Source organism: Equus asinus, chromosome 26 (assembly GCF_041296235.1).
Source record: "Equus asinus isolate D_3611 breed Donkey chromosome 26, EquAss-T2T_v2, whole genome shotgun sequence".
In the NCBI taxonomy this organism is placed as follows: domain Eukaryota; kingdom Metazoa; phylum Chordata; class Mammalia; order Perissodactyla; family Equidae; genus Equus; species Equus asinus.
In genome coordinates, this window is record NC_091815.1 from 23,232,350 (window position 1) to 23,252,859 (window position 20,510).

The window sequence follows — 20,510 nt, forward strand, 5'->3', positions numbered from 1 at the left end:
GCAAATTGTCATATAAATAGAATCGTATATATCTTCTGAGTCTGGCTTCTTTCGCTTACCTTAATGCTTGTGGAATTCAGCAGTATTGTGTAGCAATAGTTTGTTCCTTTTTATTGGCGAGTAGTATTCTATTGTATGGATCCCACAGTTTATCCATTCACTAATTGAAGGGCATTTGTATTATTTTTCAGATGTTGCTGACTATGTATGAAGCTGCTAGTAACATTGTGTTTAGATTTACGTGTGAACATAAATTTTCATTTCTCTAGCGTCATTTCTAGGATTGGGAAGGCTCTGTCATATTCTAAGTGTGACAGCTTTATAAGAATCTGCCAAACTCTTGTTAGAGTGCCTGTGCTATTTTACTTTCACCAGAAGTGTTTAGAGTTCTAGTTGGTGGGTTTCTTTACCAGTACTTGCTATGGTGAGTTTTAATGTGCCTTTCTCTGATGACTAATGATGCTGAGCGCTTTACATATGTTTACTTACCATCTGTATCTCTTCTTGGATGAAATGATCATATGGTTTTTATCTTTTATTAATATTAATATTTTATTAATGAGTGAGTTAAATTTTATCTTGATTGATTTTTGAATCTTAGCCAACCATTTCTCCCTGGGTTAAACTCACTTTTTATATATCGCTAGATTCAGGTTACTTATATTTTTATGTGTACATTTGTGATTGATATTGGTCTATAATTTTTTAATGTAGTATCTTTCTCAGATTTTGGTATCAAGTGTAAACTGGTATATAACATTATAAAATCAGTTGAGTAGTATTCTCAAATCCTCCTTTTAATGAAAGAGTTGGGGTAAGATTGGTATTATTATTCCTTAAAAGTTTGATAAAATTTACTGGTGAAGCAATCCAGGCTTCAAATTTTCTTTGAGTGAAAGTTTTTAGTAATGAATTCAGTTAACATAATCGATGTGGGATTATTCAGATTTTCTATTTGTTTTTGAGCCAATTTTGGCAAGTTATATCTTTCCAGGAATTATTTAATCTAAAACGTGAAATTTATAGATATAGTTGTCTTTATATTTCTTTATTATCCTTTAAACATCTAAAGATCTTTGGTGATGCTTCCCCTTTCATTTCTTATATTGGTGCCTTGATATTTGTACATACACTCCAATTTTCTTCTTCATATCATCTTTGTGGTATATCTAGTACCATCCTTTTCCTCTTATCTCTTAGTATCTTTATATTTAAAATGGGAGTGCTATACACAGCATATAATTGCTTTCTTGTTTTCGTCTAAATTAACCATCTCTTTCTAATTTAAATGGAGTGTGGAGAATATTTACATTCAGTGTTTTTGTAAATATGATTGGATTTAAGTTTAAATATTATTTTATCTCTTCCTGCTTCTCTGGGCTCAGTTCAGTATTTTGTAGAATTCTGTTTTATCTACACTATTAGTTTATTAAAATATTCCCTTGTTTTAAGTTACTTTAGACTTTATAGTGTGCATCTTTAGCATCACAATCGGCCACAAGTAGTATTACATATTATGTGTAAGGTTCTTGCAACAGTCTGCTTCCGTTTCTAGTACATGCCTTTTGTCCTGTGGTTGTCATGTTTTTTTGGGTTGTTTCTACATGTGACAAATCCCAGAATACATTGTTTTACTTAAGCTGTTCCAATCTCTCTAAGCCTTCGGAAACCTTCCTCTGCCATTTAAGAAGGTACTTGTGGCCACTCTTGTAGTGTGTTTTTCTTGTCAAAATAGCTCAACTGAAACATTTCTCTGTATTTCCTTTTCTGTATAATTCTGGGTTACCCTGGACCACTAGAGACATTCTGGTGACAGTGGCAAGGTGAAAACGAAGCAGAAAACATGTTCTTCTGTTTGGCCTGTCAGTGGGCTCAGGACATTGTCTTGGAGCTCATGTGTGTGGTCACTTAACAGCTTGGTAACCATGTTGGCAGGCGGCAGCAGCTGAACCTGGCTTCCCCTGTCCCTGCACCTCCTTCAGCTTCTGTACCCCTTGGGACATGTGAAGTCTTTAGCTCCATGACAAAGGCGCTAGCCTCTCCTGCAGAATTCCCCCATCGTCAAAGTGGGAGGATTGGAGGATACACGATGTCAGCGCCGGTTCCAGTCCATGTTTTTCTAAGATTCTCCTTTGTTCTTGCTTCCCTCACTTCACGTCCAACTTTCTTGTCCAGCTGCCTGCCCTGCTAACTGGAAGTTCCAGAAGCAGACTGAGAAGTGACAGCCTTATGTAGACTTTTTAACCACCTCCTGCTACAATTTCCTTATTAACTCGCCTCCTGAGTCCATCCTCTCTGATACCTCTGTATATGCATTATGTGTTTTGCTTCAAACTCTCACTCCTTTAACTTTAGAAGAAATTATTCAATGATAAAATGTCTTCAATTTACCCACATATTTTCGATTTCTTATGTTTTTCATTCTGTTAGGTAGACCCGCTTTTTAAAAATTATTTATTTTTTAAGATTGGCACCTGAGCTAACAACTGTTGCCAATCTTCTTCTTCTTTCTTTCTTTTTTCTTCTTCTTTTCCCCAAAGCCCTCCAGTACATACTTGTACTTTTTAGCTGTAGGTCCTTCTAGTTGTGGCTTGTGGGATGCCACCTCAGCATGGCTTGATCAGCGCTGCCATATCTGTGCCCGGGATTTGAACTGGCGAAACACTGGGTGGCCAAAGTGGAGCCTGCAAACTTAACCACTTGGCCATGGGGCCGACTGCTAGATCCGCGTTTTTTATGTAGTACTATTTTTCTTCTGCTTAAGAACTTCCTTTACCATTTTGTGTAATGTAGGTCTGCTACTGATTAATTCTTTCATCGTCTTTGGAAGTTTTTATTCTTTATTTTTTGACAGATATTGTTGTGTATGGAATTCTAGGTTGAAATTTTTTCTTTTCAGCAGTTTACAGATATTGTTCACTGGCCATCTGGCTGGTATAATTTCTTTTACTTTATTTTAATTGCAGTAATTTTGACTTATAACATTATATAAATTTCAGGTGTACATCATTATATTTTGATTTCTGCGTAAATTACATCTTGTTCACCACCCAAAGGCTAATTACCATCCATCACCATACACATGTGAATCACCCCTTTCTCCCTTCTCCCTCCCTGCTTCCCCTCTGGTATGCACCAATACAATCTCTGTCTCTATGCGTTTGTTTTTGTTTTTATCTTCTATTTGATTGGTATAATTTTATGGTAATTCTTACCCTTATTCCTCTGTATCAAATGTGTCTTTTTTCCTTGATTACTTTTAAGATTGTTTTTTTATTGTTTTCAGCAATTGCTTAGTGTCTTGGTGTGTGCGTTTTATATGGGTGTTTATCCTGCTTAGCATTTACTGAACTTAAACTTTGATATGTGGATTTCTATTTTATTTCAAATATAGATACATTTTGGCGACTTGGTTCAGTTATTTTTTTCTTCAAATAAATGCTCACCTTTCTTTCTGGGTCTCCATTATACGTATGATAGACCTGTTAATATTGTCCCATAGATCTTTGAAATTTTTTTCCTTTTTTCCGTGTCATTTTTCTTTTATTTCAATTTGGATAGATTGTATTTCTTTGTCTTTATGTTCTCTCATCTTTGCTTCTTTAATATCTAGTCACTTTTTAAATCTCATCCAAGGAAATTTTCATTTCAGATATTGTATTTTTTTCTCTGAAAGTGTCATTTGGTTTATTTTAATATCCCTTTTCTTATCACACTATGTTGAAATTTCCCTTTAAATACCTGAACATAGTTTTTAGACATAATAACTTTTAATATCCTGTCTGCTAGCTCCATTCCCTTTGTCATTTCAGGTTGCACTTTATTAAACTGATACCTCTCTGGGCTATCCAGTATCTTCTGCCAATGTGTTCTCTGGCATTTACTCAAATCATAAACTCCCTGGTTTTTCTTTGGCCGGCTTTGCAGAGTTAGACTGTATGCATACATAGCTTAATGCTGTACAAAAAGTCCATCTGCCTTGGACTGAATGCATACTGAGGTGCAGTTTAGCCCCTTTCTCTGTACATCCTGCTGATTGGCAGCTAAATCTGGAGTCTTGATCACACTCGGATTTGCTCTCTTTGAAAAGGTTAAAACTGATGTGTTTTTTCTTTGAACGGATCTCAAGTCTAATTGTCTCCTTTTGTGACTTTAGCAGCCAGTTCTCACTGCCTAGATAATTTAATTCGTTGAGAGTTTCAAAATCATCATACTCTAATTCTGTGATTTCTTTTCCTTTTCTAACATAAAATTTTTATTGAGGTGTAATTAAACTGTACATGTGTAAAGTATATCATTTGATAAGTTTGATACATGTATACATACACCCCTGGAACCATCACGACAATCAACATAATGAACACAGTTCTCGCCTGTCTGTTGGATTCCTAGGGCTTCTATAGAAAATTACCGGAAACCACGTGGTTTAAAATAACAGGAATTTATTGTCTCACAGTTCTTTATTTCAGAAGTGTGAAATCAAGATGTCAGCAGACACTCCAGGGGAGAATCCATTCCTGGCTTTTTTCAGCTTCTGGCTGCTACAAGTGTTCCTTGACTTGTGGCCACATCCCTCCAGTGTCTACTTCCATGGTCATATTGCATCCTCCTCTTCTCTCTCAAAACTCTGTCTGCCTGTCTCTAATAAGGGTGCTGATGATTGCGTTTGGACCCTATCAGATTATCCAAGATAAGCTCCACCTCTCAAGATCCTTCACTTAATCACATTTTTCACCGTATAGAGTTCACTCACAGAAGGTAGCATTGCAAGTTGAATCTGTCTTGGGGATAGCATGTTTTTAGCCTAGGATAATCCACAACAGTTTCCTTGTGTCCCTTTGTAATCCATTCTCCTTTCTCTCCCTCCACCTTCCTTAGGCAAGCCCTGATCCACTTTCTACTTTCTGTCACAATAGAGTTGATTGCATTTTCTACAATTACAGCAGAATGATACAATGTGAAGTTTTTCTCTTATTTCTTTCACCAAGCATAATTATGTTGAGGTTCAACTATGTTTTTATGTGACATTTGAGTTAAATGAATATCTGTTCATCTGTTGATTGACATTTCTAGTTTTTGGCAATAACAAAGATGCTATGGACATCTGTTTATAAGCTTTGGTATGGACATATGCTTTCAGTTCTTTTGGGCAAATACCTAGGAGTTGGATGCCTAGATTGTATGGTCGATATATGTTTAAATTTGTAAGATTTTAACTTTAGATTTAGATAATTAAAATTATAGATTGTAATTTATAAGACAATCTTTTGCTTTGTTGTTATACCATTTCATATCCCTAGCAGCTCTCAGAGTGTTCTGGATCCTCCATATCTTATGAACAATTGGTATGGTCAGCCTTTTTAATTTTGACCTTTCAGATAAGTGTATAGTGGCATTTCATTGCGGTTTTAATTTGCTTTGCCATAATGACTTGATGTTGAGTATCTTATTTGTTGTCTTCCTTGGTGCACTATCTTTTAAAATCTTTTACCTGTTCCATTAGGTTGTTTGTTTTCATACCGAACTTGAGTTATTTCTATAGTCTACATAAAAATACCCTTTTTGACTATTATTTACTGTGATTTTTCTTTTCATTCTTGTGATGGTGTCTTTGGAAGAACACAAGTTTTTAAGTTTCACAAAAATCCAATTTATCAATTTATTCTTTGTGAATCATGGTTTTTGGTGGTGTATCTTAAGAATTCTTTGCCAAGCCCAATGTCACAGATATTTTCCCCTATTTTCTTCCAGAAGTTTTACACTTTTATGTTTTACATTCAGGTCTGTGATCTGTTTTTAGTTCATTTTTGTTCATCAACATATGGATTCTTTTTTTTTTTGCGTATGGCCATCCCAGTTGTTCTCACATCATTTTGTAAAAAACTGTCCTTTCCTCACTCTATTGCCTTTGCACACTGATGAAAAGAAGTTGTCCATATATGTATGGATCTACTTCTGATTATGTGTTCCATTGATTGGTGTGTGTTGACATCAATACTAAACTTGCTGATTACTGTGTCTTCGTAATAAGTCTTATTATTAAGTAGTGTTGTCCTCCTACTGTGGTCTTCTTTTCAAAGTTGTTTTGTCTATTCTAGGTTCTTTGCATGTCCCTCTCAATTTCAGGATCAGCTTGTCAATTTCATCATCAACAAAAAGTCTACTGCGATTTTTATTAGAATTACATTTAAATTATAGATCGATTTAGCAATAATTATTGATAATCTTAACAATACCAACTTTTTCATCCCATGAACATGATGTACCTCTCCATTTATTTAGATCTTTAACTTTTCTCAGCAGTTTTGTAGTTTTTAGTTTACAAGTCTTATACTGCAGTTTTATGGGTTTTAGTGTACAAGTCTTACACTTCTTTTGTGAGATTCATACTTCAATTTTTTGGATTTTTGATGCTACTGTAAATTGTATTTTTAAAATTTGAATTCCTGAGTGTTCTCTAATATTTACATATTGGTCATGTATGCTTCAATCTTGCTATACTCAATTATTATTTTCTAGTAGCTGTTTTGTCAATTACATTTGACTTTCTACACCTATGATAAGTAATCTGTGATTAAAGAGATTTTTGTTTCTTAATTTCTCTCCTGCATGCTTTTGTTTTCTTGCTTTATTGCACAGCCTAGAACCTGTAGTCCAATGTTAAGTAGAAGTGGTGAGGGCATGGCTTTGAATGTGGTAAGCATTCATTCTCTCACCATTAGATACGATGTTAGCTGTGGGGTTTTGGCAGATGGTCTTTATCAGGTTGAGTTCTTTTTTCCTCGTTTGTTGTGTGTTTTTATCAGGGATGCATTTTGTTAAATGCTGTTTTGTTTTCTGGGTTTGTTTTTCTTGTTTTTTTTTTTTTTTAAAGATTTTATTTTTTCCTTTTTCTCCCCAAAGCCTCCCAGTACATAGTTGTATATTCTTAGTTGTGGGTCCTTCTAATTATGGTATGTGGGACGCTGCCTCAACGTGGTTTGATGAGCGGTGCCATGTCCGCGACCAGGATTTGAACCAACGAAACACTGGGCTGCCTGCAGCAGAGCGCACAAACTCAACCACTCAGCCACGGGGCCAGCCCCCTGGGTTTGGTTTTTTTTTTTTTGCATCTTTAGACTTGATCGATATGGGGGGTTTTTCCTTTTATTTTGTTAATGTAGTGACATATATTGATTGAATTTTCAAATATTAAACCAATATCATATTCCTTGGATTGGTCATTGCTATGCTATGAATATTTGTGTCCCTGTCAACATACGATGAAATCCTTACCCCCAAAGATGATGGCGTTAGGAGGTGGGGCCTTTGGGAGATGCTTAGACCTTGAGGGTAGAGCCCATATGAGTGGGATTAGTGTTCTTATAAAGAGACCCACAGAGATACCCCTCCCCTTCCACCATGTGAGGACCGAGTGAGAAGGCACTGGCTGTGACCCAGGAAGAGGGCCCTCACCAGAACGTGACTGTGCCTAGTGTCTTGATCTGGGACTTCCCAGCCTCCAGAACTGTGAGAAATAAATTTCTGTTGTCTATAAGCTACCCAGTCTTTTGGATTTTGCTGTAATAACTTGAATAGATTCAGACAGGCATGGTGTATTATCTTTTTTAATGTATTGATGGATTCTGTTTGCTAAGATATTGTTCAGTATTTTGCATATATGTCTACAATGTTTTGTAGTGTGAATTTCCACTTCTTGTATTGTTTTGTTGTTTTTTGGTATCAGAGTAACTGGCTACATAGAGTGATTCAGTCATCATCAATTTTCTGGAAAAGTTTGTTTAAAATTGGTACTACTTCTTCATGAAATATCTGGAACAACTCACCAGTGAAGCTACCTACCCTTGGGATTTTCTTTGTGGGAAGGTTTTCCACTACCAGTTTAAATGGCTTACTCGGTATAGTGTTGTCACACTGATTTATACCTTCTCATGCATGTGTCGTCGTTGGTAAGGCTGGGTGTTGTACTGATCCATATGCAAATACAAATTAGGGAATTTCCTTCTCTGGCTGTTTCCATACCAGGATTCCTCCCTCACTTTCCAGTTTGGCAGTGCTCCCTCCATTGTTCTGGTAGCCAGAATTATATTGGAGTTTCTGTTGGAAGTTTTGTAGCCCATGCTTGCCTCACCATAACTGGGACCTACCCTTGAGGCAAGGACATGAGAGTGAGTAAAGAAGCAAGAAGCTCAGCTCAGTCTGGGTTGCTCGGAAATGTTTTGACTTCTTTCCAAAACCCTCCTGCTTTTATTTTGCTGTCCTTATGGGGTTAATTTTTGTATCTTGTCAAGTGTTTGTGGTTGAAATCAGTGGAGGGGCGGGGGGGGGGTGGTCAGTCTAGGCTGGAGGGACTTAACGCCACCATGCTGGAACTACACCTCCTTCAATTAAGGAGTTATTTAATGATTAAAAGTAGCTTTTTTTCTCTTGCACCCTTGCTCATTCCTTGCTTTTCATTGCCTGGTTTATATGTATCACAATCATTTTTATGCTACTATTTTTGCAATTTTGGTTGGTCATAGCTCTCTGAATCTTTGAAGTCTTCCTCTTTTTGGAATATGATTTCTAGGCCTACTTTTCCCGCTCACTTTCTAAATTTTCCCTTTGTCCAACTATTCTGTGCCTATATTTTAGCTGTGGATGTTGAGAAATTACCATATAGATGTTAAAGTGTGTTTACTACAGCTGTCTTTTCTGGAAGCTTTTTTCCGCCATCCGGTTGGTTAAGGCTTCTCTTCTGTGATCAATTTTGATAAATTTTTTTAGAAAGTTGTCCATTCTTTCAAAAGTGTTCACGTAGTACTCTTGTAATTTAAATAAATTCCTCTGTGCTTCTTATTTTCCTCTTTTCATTTCTTGTTTTTGTTTTTACTGTCTTTTTTGGTTGGTTTACCTAGTATTTCGTGTAACAGTTTTTTAAAGCTCTAGCTCTTTGATTGATTTGTTAATGCTACTGTCTTCTCACTCATTATATTCTGCTTTTATCTTGATTTCTCTGGTTTCCTCTACTTTGTTGTTTATTTGCTACCTATTGGGCTTTGATCCTTAACTCATTTTTTTTTAATAGGGAAAGTTTAAGTTTGGAGTTCTCTGAGTGGTGAAATTGTGTGCCGAAGATTCTAGTGTGTGCTTATTTTCTATATAGTCGTCTATAGAATTCTTCCATTTCAGTTTTCTCTTTCCATAGCAATGCAGCATTTTTGGAGAGGGCTGTACCTTCCTGCGTGGGAGGACTTTTGGTTTTCTAATATTTGTTTTTGATTTCTGTTGTTACTCTGTTTTGAATAGTGTTGTTAAGATTGTTTCTGCTTTTTGTACACATACCTGTACTCTAGTCACAAGAAGATATTTTTTTGCCCCCAAGTCATAGACTCCTCATTAACCACTTTCAATTTTGCTCAAGATTTCACTGCATATAGACCTTTATCCTTCAATTCACAACTGCCAACTCTTTTTCATATAATTCTGGGCACTTTCCTCTAGACTCGGTTGTATAATTCAGGTTCCCTCTTTTGCGCCAAGTTCCTAAATGTTCAAAATATCGTAAGACATAGTATGTGTCAGAAAATTGATTAACATACTCTGCTTAGGCTTAGTAAAATGGTTGGCCTTGGTTAAAAGGGAAAGCAAGAGAGGGAGCTGAGAAAAGATATAAGGAATAAGACAGATTGAACAGCTGTCCAGTAGTAAATAATAAAATCTTATAAGAGGATAACTAAGTAAAGATTCTCAGTATCTTAATTGTTACAAAGAGTGAAGCAGAGCACAGATGGCTGTGCATAGGAGGGAGTGAACCACAGTGATGGAAATGTGTATTTTTAAGGGAATTGTGCTTGAAGAATGATCATGTATAAATAATTCCCTTTTTAAATGTAATATGTGTATATATTTTAGATGGAAGTGGTATTTTACAGCTGGCTGGTACTGGCTCTCTAAGGACAGTGTTATACATATCCTAAGTCTGAGTACATTCGTATTATGTTGATAGCTTGAAGTTGCCTGTGGTGGGAGTATTTACACTGTAGACATTGGCAAACACTACAGATCAGGGCTGGAGGTGTTTTGTATGTGTCTCTAGAGCTGGTTGTTAAACGTTTACCAGCGCTCTACTGCAGAATCTTATTTTCTGAACTTTCCTTTTATGTTTTCAAGTTTTATAACTGTATATTAGAGTTCTTTAAATCATCTTTAATGGATGAGAGTTTCAATTTTGTCTTAATTATAGGACATTTTCTGATCAATAAAACAATTTGTTTTTCATTTTTGTTTTAGATTTGGAATCAAGATATGAAATAATCAGCTCTGGAAAAATGTACATTTATACAAAACATTCATCTCTTACTCTACAGCACAGAATTAATAATGGAGAGAAACCCTATGAATGTAAAGAATGTGGGAAGACCTTTAGGCGTCCTACAGACCTTAGAGTACATCACATAATCCATACTGGTGAGAAACCATATGAATGTAAGGAATGTGGCAAGGCCTTTAGTCGTCTTACAGATCTCAGAGTACATCAGAGAATTCATACTGGTGAGAAACCCTATGAATGTGAAGAATGTGGGAAGGCCTTTAGTCGTGCCTCAAACCTTGCTCAACATGGAAGAGTTCACACTGGTGAGAAATCCTATGTATGTCAGAAATGTGAGAAGGCCTTTAGTGATGTTGGAACACTTAGAATACATCAGAGAATTCATACTGGTGAGAAACCCTATGAATGTAAGGAATGTGGGAAGGCCTTTAGTCAAGCCTCCAATCTTATACAACATGACAGAATTCACACTGGTGAAAAACCCTATGAATGTAAAGATTGTGGGAAGGCCTTTAGTCATGCCTCACATCTTGTTAGACATGAGAGAATTCACACTGGTGAGAAACCCTATGCATGTAAAGAATGTGGGAAGGCTTTTAGGAGTAGCCATCAACTTACTATACATCATAGATTTCATAGTGGTGAGAAACCCTATGAATGTAAGGAATGCGGGAAGGCCTTTAGTGTGTATGGACGGCTTACTCGGCATCAGAGTATTCATAGTGGTAAGAAACCCTTTGAATGTAACAAATGTGGGAAGTCCTTTAGACTCAGTTCAAGCCTCAAAGTACATCGGAGTATTCATACTGGTGAGAAGCCCTTTGCGTGTAATAGATGTGGGAAGTCCTTTAGGCTTAGTTCAATGCTTAAAGTACATCACAGAATTCATACAGGAGAGAGACCTTATGGAATATATGTATAGTAGACACTGGAATTATACCACTGAGAAACAATTTAAATGAAGAGGATGTGAGAAGGCTTTTTCAGGAAGGCTCATAAGGCATCAGATAATTTATAGACTCATGAAGTCCTTGGAATTTAAATAGTGTTTAAAGTTTTTCAGTTATGACCCAAATATTGTTCACATTCGGAGAATTTGTGTTGTATTTTATAAGAAAGTCTTTTATGGCATTCCTGTTGTTTCACTTTTGACTGAGCATGCAGGCTGTGGAGCCAAGGTCACAAGGCAGATAAGTACCACTCAAGAAAGAGACCAGTGCATCATTTGAAGTCATGGAGAACAGAAAACGTACACACCAGATCAAGTGGTATAAAGTTTACTTACAGCAAAAGAGGAGATGGAATGCACAAGATCTGATTGCAGTGTGTCGGTAACTTGTGGCCAGCAAATCAACTCCACGTCTGACAGGGCTGATGAGCTGCACACAACCCACTTTGTGCTGCAGGGGCAAGACACCAACCCTTCCCTGTGAGGTCTGACATCCAGAAAACTGGGTGCATGCCTGATGGCCATTGAGTCCTATGATTAACGAGAACAAAGGAGTAAACATTAAGTCTGACACAGGGAAAGGTATTCCCACACAAGGCAATCAACCCATCAGAGGCTGTAAGGGCTCTTTGTCTTTTGGTCGAGAGGTGTTGCTGGCCCAACAAGGCCTATTCTTTTTCTTTCCCCCAGCTTTAGTTAGGTATAATTGACGAAATTATAAGTGTAAGGTGTGCAAGTGGTGCTAAGGGGGAAATTTATAGCTATAAATGCTTATATTAAAAAAAAAACAAAGGGCTGGCCCGGTGGCACAGTGGTTAAATTTGTGCATTCTGCTTTGGCAGCCTGGTGTTCACTGGTTCGTATCCCAGGTGCAGACCTGCACACCACTGCTCTGGCAGGCATCCCACATTGAAAGTAGAGGAAGACGGGCACAGATGTTAGCTCAGGGCCAGTCTTCCTCAACAAAAAGAGGAGGACTGGCAGCAGATGTTAGCTCAGGGCTAATCTTCCTCTAAAAAAACAAGAAAGATCTCAAATCAGCAACCTAACTTTACAACTTAAGGATCTAGAGAAAAAACAAACTTCAAAGCTAACAGAATGAAGGAAATAATAAAGATTAGAGCAGCAATAAATGAAATAGTGAAAATCATGAAACCAAAAGTTGGTTTTCCAAAAAGACCAACAAAATTGACAAGCCTTTAGCTAGATGGACTAAGAAAAAAAGAGGAGACTCAAATTACAAATTCACAAGTGAAAGTGGGGACATTGCTACAAATTCTACAGAAATAAATGGATTCTAAGAGAGAAATCTAAACAATTTTATGCCAGATAATATGATAACCTAGATGAAATGGACGAATTCCTAGAAACATAAATCCTACCAAGACTTAATAATGAAGAAATGAGAGATCTGAGTAGAGTAGTACATAGTCTATAACTAGTAAAGACATTGACTCAGTAATAAGAAATCTCTCGACAGAGAAAAGCCCTGGACCTGATGGCTTCACTGTTGAATTCTACCAAACATTTAAAGAAGAACCAATACTAATCCCTCTCGAACTTTTCCAAACAATCGAAGAGGAGGAAATACTTCCTGACTCGTTCTAGGAGGCCAGTAATACGTGTTACCAAAGCAAGTCAAAGACACCACAAGAAAGAAAACTACAGAACAGTATTCCTTATGAACATTGATGCAAAAATACTAGCAAACAGAGTTCAGCAGCATATTAAAAGGATTGTACACCATCACCGAATGAAATTTATTTCTGGAATGCTAGGATAGTTCTGCATGTGAAAATTGACCAATGTAATATGTCACATCAACAAAATGAAGGAAAACAACCGCACGATCATCTCACTTGATGCAGAAAAAGCATTTAACAAAATTCAGCATCCTTTCATGAGAAAAACACACAAAAAACAGAAAGAAACTATCTCCATGTAATAGAAGTTACATATGAAAAACCCACAGCAAACCAAATACTTGATGGTGAAAGACAAAGCTTTTCATCTAAAATGGGAAAGAAGGGAAGGATGCCCACTTTCACCACTTCTATTTAACATTGTGCTGGAATTTCTAGCCAGATCAAAGGCAAGGGAAAGAAGTCAAAGGCATCCACATTAGAAAGGAAAAAGTAAAATTATCTCATTGCAGGTGATATAATGATATGTGTGGAAAATCCTGAGGACTCCATAGAAAAGCTGTTAGATTTAATAAATGAATTCAACAGAGTAGCAGGATACAAAGTCAACACAGAAATATCACTTACATTTCTATACACTAACGACAGTATGAAAAGGATATTTCAAAAACAGTTCCATTTACAACAGCATCAAAAAGAATGAAATACTGGGGCTGGCCTGGTAGCGCAGCAGATAAGTTCGTGCACACTGCCTTGGCGGCCCAGGGTTCGCTGTTTTGGATCCTGGCCACAACCTACATACTGCTTACCAAGCCATGCTGTGGTAGGCGTCCCACATACAAAATAGAGGAAGATGAGCACAGATGTTAGCTCAGGGCCAATCTTCCTCAGCCAAAAAAAAAAAAGAGATTGGCAGCTCAGAGCTAGTCTTCCTGAAAAAAAAAAAAGAATGAAATACTTAGGAATTAACCAAGGAGGTCAGAGATTTGGACAATGAAAACTATAAAACATTGGTGCAGGAAACTAAAGAAGACATAAATAAATGGAAACACATCCTGTGTTCATGGATACAAGTCTTAATGTTGTTAAAATATCAGTCTTACCCAAAGAAATATACAGATTCAATACAAGTCCTATCAAAATCCCAATGATATACTTTTTTTGCAGGCATACAAAACCCATCCTAAAATTCATTTGGAATCTCAAGGGAGCTCATATTGCCAAAACAATCTTGAAAAAGAATAAAATCGGTGGACTCTCAGTTCCTGGTTTCAAAACTTAACACAAAACTATAATAATCAGAGTAGTGTGGTCTTGGCACAAAGACAGACATGTATAGACCAACAGAATAGAATAAAGAGCCCAGAAATAAACCTTCACGTATATAGCCAAGTGATTTTTGACAAGGCTGCCAAAACCATTCAGGGGGAAAGGACAGTCCTTGCAAAATATTGTGCTGTGACAACTGGATATCCACATGTAAAAGAATGAAGTTGGACCCTTCTCTAACACCGTACAAAAATTATGTCAATGGATCAAGGACCTAAATGTTAAGACGTAAAACAGTAAAACTATTAGAATAAAGCATAGGACAAAAGGTTCATGATGTAGGATTTGGCAATGATTTCTTGGATGTGACACCAAAGGCGCAGGTAACAAAAGAAAAAATAGACAAATTGCACTTCATAAAAATTAAATTTTGTGCATCAGAAGACATTATCCTTCTGAAATAATACCATTGAAGGTAATGCAATATCATTTTCAACATGTCCTTTTTGCAAATCACTTTGCTATAGCTACACATCTTCATTAGAAGAGAATGTGTGGGTCATTGTTGCCTAAAAGATAAAAGACACTATCCATGGAGTAAAAAGGCACCCCAAAGCATGAGAGAAAATATTTGCAAATCATATATCTGATAAGCGATTAATATCCAGAATATAGAGAAATTTTAAAAAGTCAACAACAAAGAAACAACCCAACTCAAAAATTGGCAAAGGACTTGAATAGACATTTCTCTGAAGAAAAATATATGATTGTGCAATGAGTACGTGAAAAGATGCTTAATATCACTAATCATTAAGGCAATGCAAGTCAAAACTACAGTGAGATACCATCTCATACCCATTAGGATGGGCCACTATATTAAAAAGAAAAGGACAAGTGTTGGTGAGGATGTAGAGAAATTAGAACCCTTCTGCATTGTTGGTGGGAATGTAAAATGGTACAGCTGTTGTGGAAAACAGTATTGAGGTTCCTCAAAAGATGAAAAATAGAATTACATATGATCCAGCAATTCCACTGGTGGGTATATACCCCCAAAATTGAAATTGGGGTCTCAAAGAGATAGTTCTATACCCACGTTCGTAGCAGCATAGTTCACAATAACTGAAAGATGGAAGAAACCCAGCTGTCCCTCATTAGATGAATGGATAAGCCAAATGTGATATTTACATAAAATGGACTACTCTTCAGCCTTAAAAAGGAAGGAAATTCTGCACTATGCTACAACCTGGGTAAACCTTGAGGACATAGTAAATGAAATAAGCTGTCACAAAAGGCAAATATTCTGTGATTCCACTTACATGAGGTACTTAGAGTGGGCAAATTCATGACTAGAACTTGTAATGGTGGCTATCAGTGGCTAGAGGGAGGGGGCGACGGGATGTTATTTCACTGTTTCACAGTTTCACTGTTACAAAATGAAGAGTTATGGGGATGATGGTGGTGATGGCTGCACAACAGTGTCAATGAATTTAATACCACTGAACTGTATACTTAAAAATGGTTCAGATGGGAAGTTTTATGTTGTGTGTATTTAAAACAGCAAAACAGGGGCTGGCCCCGTGGCCGAGTGGTTAAGTTCGCGCGCTCTGCTGCAGGCGGCCCAGTGTTTCGTTAGTTCGAATCCTGGGCGCGGACATGGCACTGCTCATCAGACCACGCTGAGGCAGCGTCCCACATGCCACAACTAGAAGAACCCACAACGAAGAATACACAACTATGTACCGGGGGGCTTTGGGGAGAAAAAGGAAAAAATAAAATCTTTAAAAAAAAAAAATTATTAAAAAAAAAAACAGCAACAACAACAGAATAGCACAGACTAGGTAGCTTAAACAGCAGAAATTGATTTTCTCAGTTCTGGAGACCGGAAAATCAAGATGTCAGCAGGTTTAGCTGCTTCTGAGGCCTCTGTCCTTGGCTTGCAGATGGCTGCCTTCTTGTTCCGTCCTCACATGGCCTTTTCTCTGTGCCTGTGCATCTCTGGTGTCTCTCTATGTCCTTATAGGGGAGTTAGTGAGATTGGATTAGGGCTCGTCCAAATGACCTCATTTTAACATAATTACCTCTTTAACGTCGTATCTCCAAATACTTTGTGAGGTACTGGGGGGTCAGCATTTCAACATGTGAATTTTGAGGAGACATTTAAATCCATAACTGTTCAGACTGATAGAGCATGGCCCAAGGTCTCAGGCATACACAAACACTGTTTTTAGGCAGGATATCCCAAGGGCTCAGAGGTTATCTCCCCGGAGCTGGTCGTGGGTCAGTCCTTTCTTGGAGTGTGCAGAGTTTGGGCAAACCAAGGGTGACGTGTTAACCATTACACACGCCATGTAAGCACTAACGAAAAGAAAGCTCTTATTAAGAAAATATGCATAACTAGAGATAAAGAGGGACATAGTGATAAAAACGTGAACTCACCAGAAATCTACAATTTAAAGTTTTGTATGAACCTGATAACTTAAAAATTTATAAAGTAGAAATTAACAACACGAACAGAAGAAATAATAAAAAATTGGCAGTTATAGTGGAAGACTTTAACCCACCTCCCTCAGTATGTGAGAGGACGAGCAGACAAAACTCAATAAAGAGAAGATCTGAATAACATGATTAACAAACTTGACATATGTAGGATGTCATACCCAATAATGACAGAAACAGTATTTTCCTGTGCATATGGAACATTATAAAAATCTATCACGTGGTTGAACCATAAGTTCCAAGACATTTTAAAAGATTAGAATTGTTCAGATTACGTCCTAGGAGTAAAGAGGATCTTATCTGTTAGAGTATCTACAAAAGACTTTCTGAATCATGAGGTATTGAAAACTTTCCCCTGAGATTTGGAATGAGACACAATGTCCATAATCACCACCATTACTGAACATTGTATTGGAGAGCTCAGCCAGTGCAAACGGCAAATAGAAAAAGACCTAAAGGTTGGAAAGGAAGAAATAAAGTAGTCATTAATGTGTACAGAGGATATCTAAAAGAATTGCAGGCAACTTAGTGGAATTAATGTGTGAAATTAGTAAGGTTGCTGGCTATAATGTTAATATTTTTTAATTTGTGCTTATATGTACCAGCAACAAACAATTTTAAGTAATATTTTTAAATTATCATTTACAGTAGTATTAAAAAATATCAAATACCTAGTAATAAATCTAACAAGAGACATGCAAAACCTCTACATAGGACATTATGAACATGATTGAGAGAAATTAAAGTATACCTAAATAAATGAAGGGATATATACCATGTTTGTGGATTAGAAGACTCAATATTGAAGTAATTTCAGTTTTCTGGAATCTGAGCTATATATTTAATGCACACTGCTCCCCCTCTCCCCCAAATCAGCAGGTTTGTGTAGCTGACAAGCAGATTCTAAAATCTACTTGAAATTGTAAAGGACCAAGAAAAGGTAATATGAATTTCAAGAAGGAGGAAGAGAGAGGAACAACAAGAAACCTGGACAGTTTGTCCTAACAAGGGTCAAGACTCACTGTAAAGCTACGGTAGTTATCCAGTGTAGCCTTAGTCAAGGATAGGCAAATAGATCACTGGAACTGAAGAGTCCAGAAACAGGCCCACGCCTGTCTGACAAAGAGAACACTTTGTTATAAATCGGGAGAACAAGAAACTTGTCTAAAACTATTGTTCTGTGAATTGAATACATGTATGGAAAAAAATCTTGATGCCTACTTTACCCCACTGGCTGGATGCACGCACGCGCACAAGCACACGCACCCCCTTCATTCATAAGAGTTGAAGAACTAAATCTGAGGAATAAACAATAAAGTTGTAGGGAAAAAATATCTTTATGACATTTGGAGTTGATAGTAATTTCTTAAATGTAAAAAGCATTGAGAAAGAAAATTGATAAATTTGATTACATTGAACGTGAGAGCTTTTATTTGTCAAAAGACACATAAGTGATTTTGCAAGAGGGTGAAAAGGAAACCCACAGTGGGAAAAGATATTTGCAGTGCATATATCTGACAAAGGCCACCTGTCCAGAATATATAAAGAACTTCTCCAAATCAATAAGAAAAAACCAATAGAAAAATGGGGAAAAGACATGAACTGCACACAAGAGGGATATCCAGATGACCCAAAAACGTGAGAAGGTGCTCACCCTGGTGAGTTATCAGGGAAATGAAAGTTAAAACCACAGTGTAATAGCCCCACACACCTAGCTAAATGGCTAGAGATCTTAAAACACGAGTTGTTACAGCAAGACTGTGGAGCAGTTGTGTTGCTGGCAATATAACTTTGTACTACTTAGGGAGACTTGCTGTGTCCACTAAGGCTGAGCATCCAGATACCCAATGACACAAAAGTTCCACTTCTAGATATTTGCCGAGCAGAAGTGCATACATTTGTTCACCAGGACTTGAGCAGGGATGTTCATGGCAGCATAATGGATGCAAAATGGTGGTATATTCACTAATCTCTGTTGGCAGAGGTTGCAATAGTGGCTGCCACTCTGGGAGGAGGACTAATGATGGAGAGGTTATGAGGCTTGTGGGTGTTTTTCCATTTCTTAATCTGAGTGAAGGTGAGAGTTTACTGGGTCTGTATAATTGTGATTTGTGCACTTTTCTGTATATTGTATGTCAATAAAATAATTATTAAAACAAGATGTACAGTGTCATGTTTTGATATACATATATATTGTGAAATGATTACAAGTTAACGTGTTTATCATCTCATTTGGTTACCATTTCGTTTGTGTGTGCGTTTGTGGTGGGAATATTTTAGATCACTCTTAGCCGGTTTATACAGTACAGAATTGTAACTGCAGTCATCATGCTGTCCCTTAGATCCCTAGAACTTATTTGTCTTATAACTGAACGTTTATATTTCTTGACAGGCATCTCCCCATTTCCCCCAGCCTCTGGCAACCACCATTGTACTCTCTCTTTCAATGAGTTTGACTTTTTTAGATACCAGGTATAAGTGAGATCATACAGTGTTTGTCTTTCTCTGTGTTACTTATTTCACTTAGCATAATGCTGTAAAGTTTGATTCATGTCAGAAATTACAGAATTTTGTTTTTGAAGGCTGAATGATGTTCCGTTGTGTATAGAGACATTTTCTGTATCCATTCTGTGTCAGTTGCCGGACACTTAGGTTGTTTCTATGTCTTGGCTGTTGTGAATAATGCTGCAGTGAACAGGGGGGTGCAGATATCTCTGAGATAATGGTTTCCTTCAGATACATACCCAGAAGTAGGATTGATGGATCATATGGTAATTCTATTATTAATTTATTGAGGAACTTCCATACTGTTTCCGATAATGGCAGTATCAATTTACGTTCTCACTAATAGTGCACAAGGGTTCCCTTTTCTCCACATGCTAACCAACACTGATCCCTTGTCTTTTTGATAATAGCTATTCTAAGAAGTGTGAGGTGATATCGTGGTTTTAATGTGCAGTTCCCTGATGGTTGGTGATATTGAGCATGTTTTCGTGTACCCATTGGCCATTTGTATGTATTCGTTGGAAAAATGTGTATTCAGGTCCTTTGCTTGTTTTTCAATCAGAATTTTTTTCAGTGTTGAGTTGTGTGAGTCCCTTATGTAATTTAGAGATTACCCCTTATTAGATATATGGTTTGCAGACATTTTCTCCCATTCTGTAGGGTATGTTTTCATTTGTTGATTGTTTGCCATGGAGAAGCTTTTTAGTGTGAGGTAGCTTCTCTTTACTTTCAGCTTTTGTTGCCTGTTCTTTTGATGCCATATCCAAAAAAATCATTGCCAAAGCCAATGTTTAGGATCTTTTTTCCTATATTTTCTTCTAGAAATTTTACACTTTCAGATCTTAAATTCAAGTCATCTAGGAGCTGGCCCCGTGGCCGAGTGGTTAAGTTCGCGCACTCCGCTGCAGGCGGCCCAGTGTTTCATTGGTTCGAATTCTGGGGGCGGACATGGCACTGCTCATCAGACCACGCTGAGGCAGCGTCTCACATGCCACAACTAGAAGGACGCACAACGAAGAATGTACAATTATGTACCGAGGGGCTTTGGGGAGAAAAAGGAAAAAATAAAATCTTTAAAAGAAAAAAAAAATTCAAGTCATCTATTTCAAGTTACTTTTTGTGAGTAGAATAAGAAAAGCATCCAATTTCATTCAGTCGCTTGCATGTGAATATCCACTTTTCTAAACACCGTTTATTGAAGAGACTATCCTTTCCCCATTGTGTATTCTTGGCACCCTTGTCAAATATAGTTGACTAGTACATGCATGGGTTTATTTCTAGGCTCTTGATTCCAGTCCATTGGTGTATGTGTCTGTTTTCATGTCAGTGCCATACT

The 20,510-nt window shown here is 37.2% G+C and overlaps 1 protein-coding gene across 1 annotated transcript in view; it reads left to right on the top strand.

Moving 5' to 3' along the window:
- The window catches only part of LOC106836094 (zinc finger protein 30-like), a 65,988-nt gene that overhangs the window by 15,034 nt on the left and 30,444 nt on the right, over positions 1-20,510 (top strand). The window contains exon 5 of the mRNA XM_070499530.1: positions 10,273-11,228. Within this exon, the coding sequence (XP_070355631.1) occupies positions 10,273-11,228 (956 nt within the window). The remainder of the gene's footprint in view (positions 1-10,272; positions 11,229-20,510) is intronic.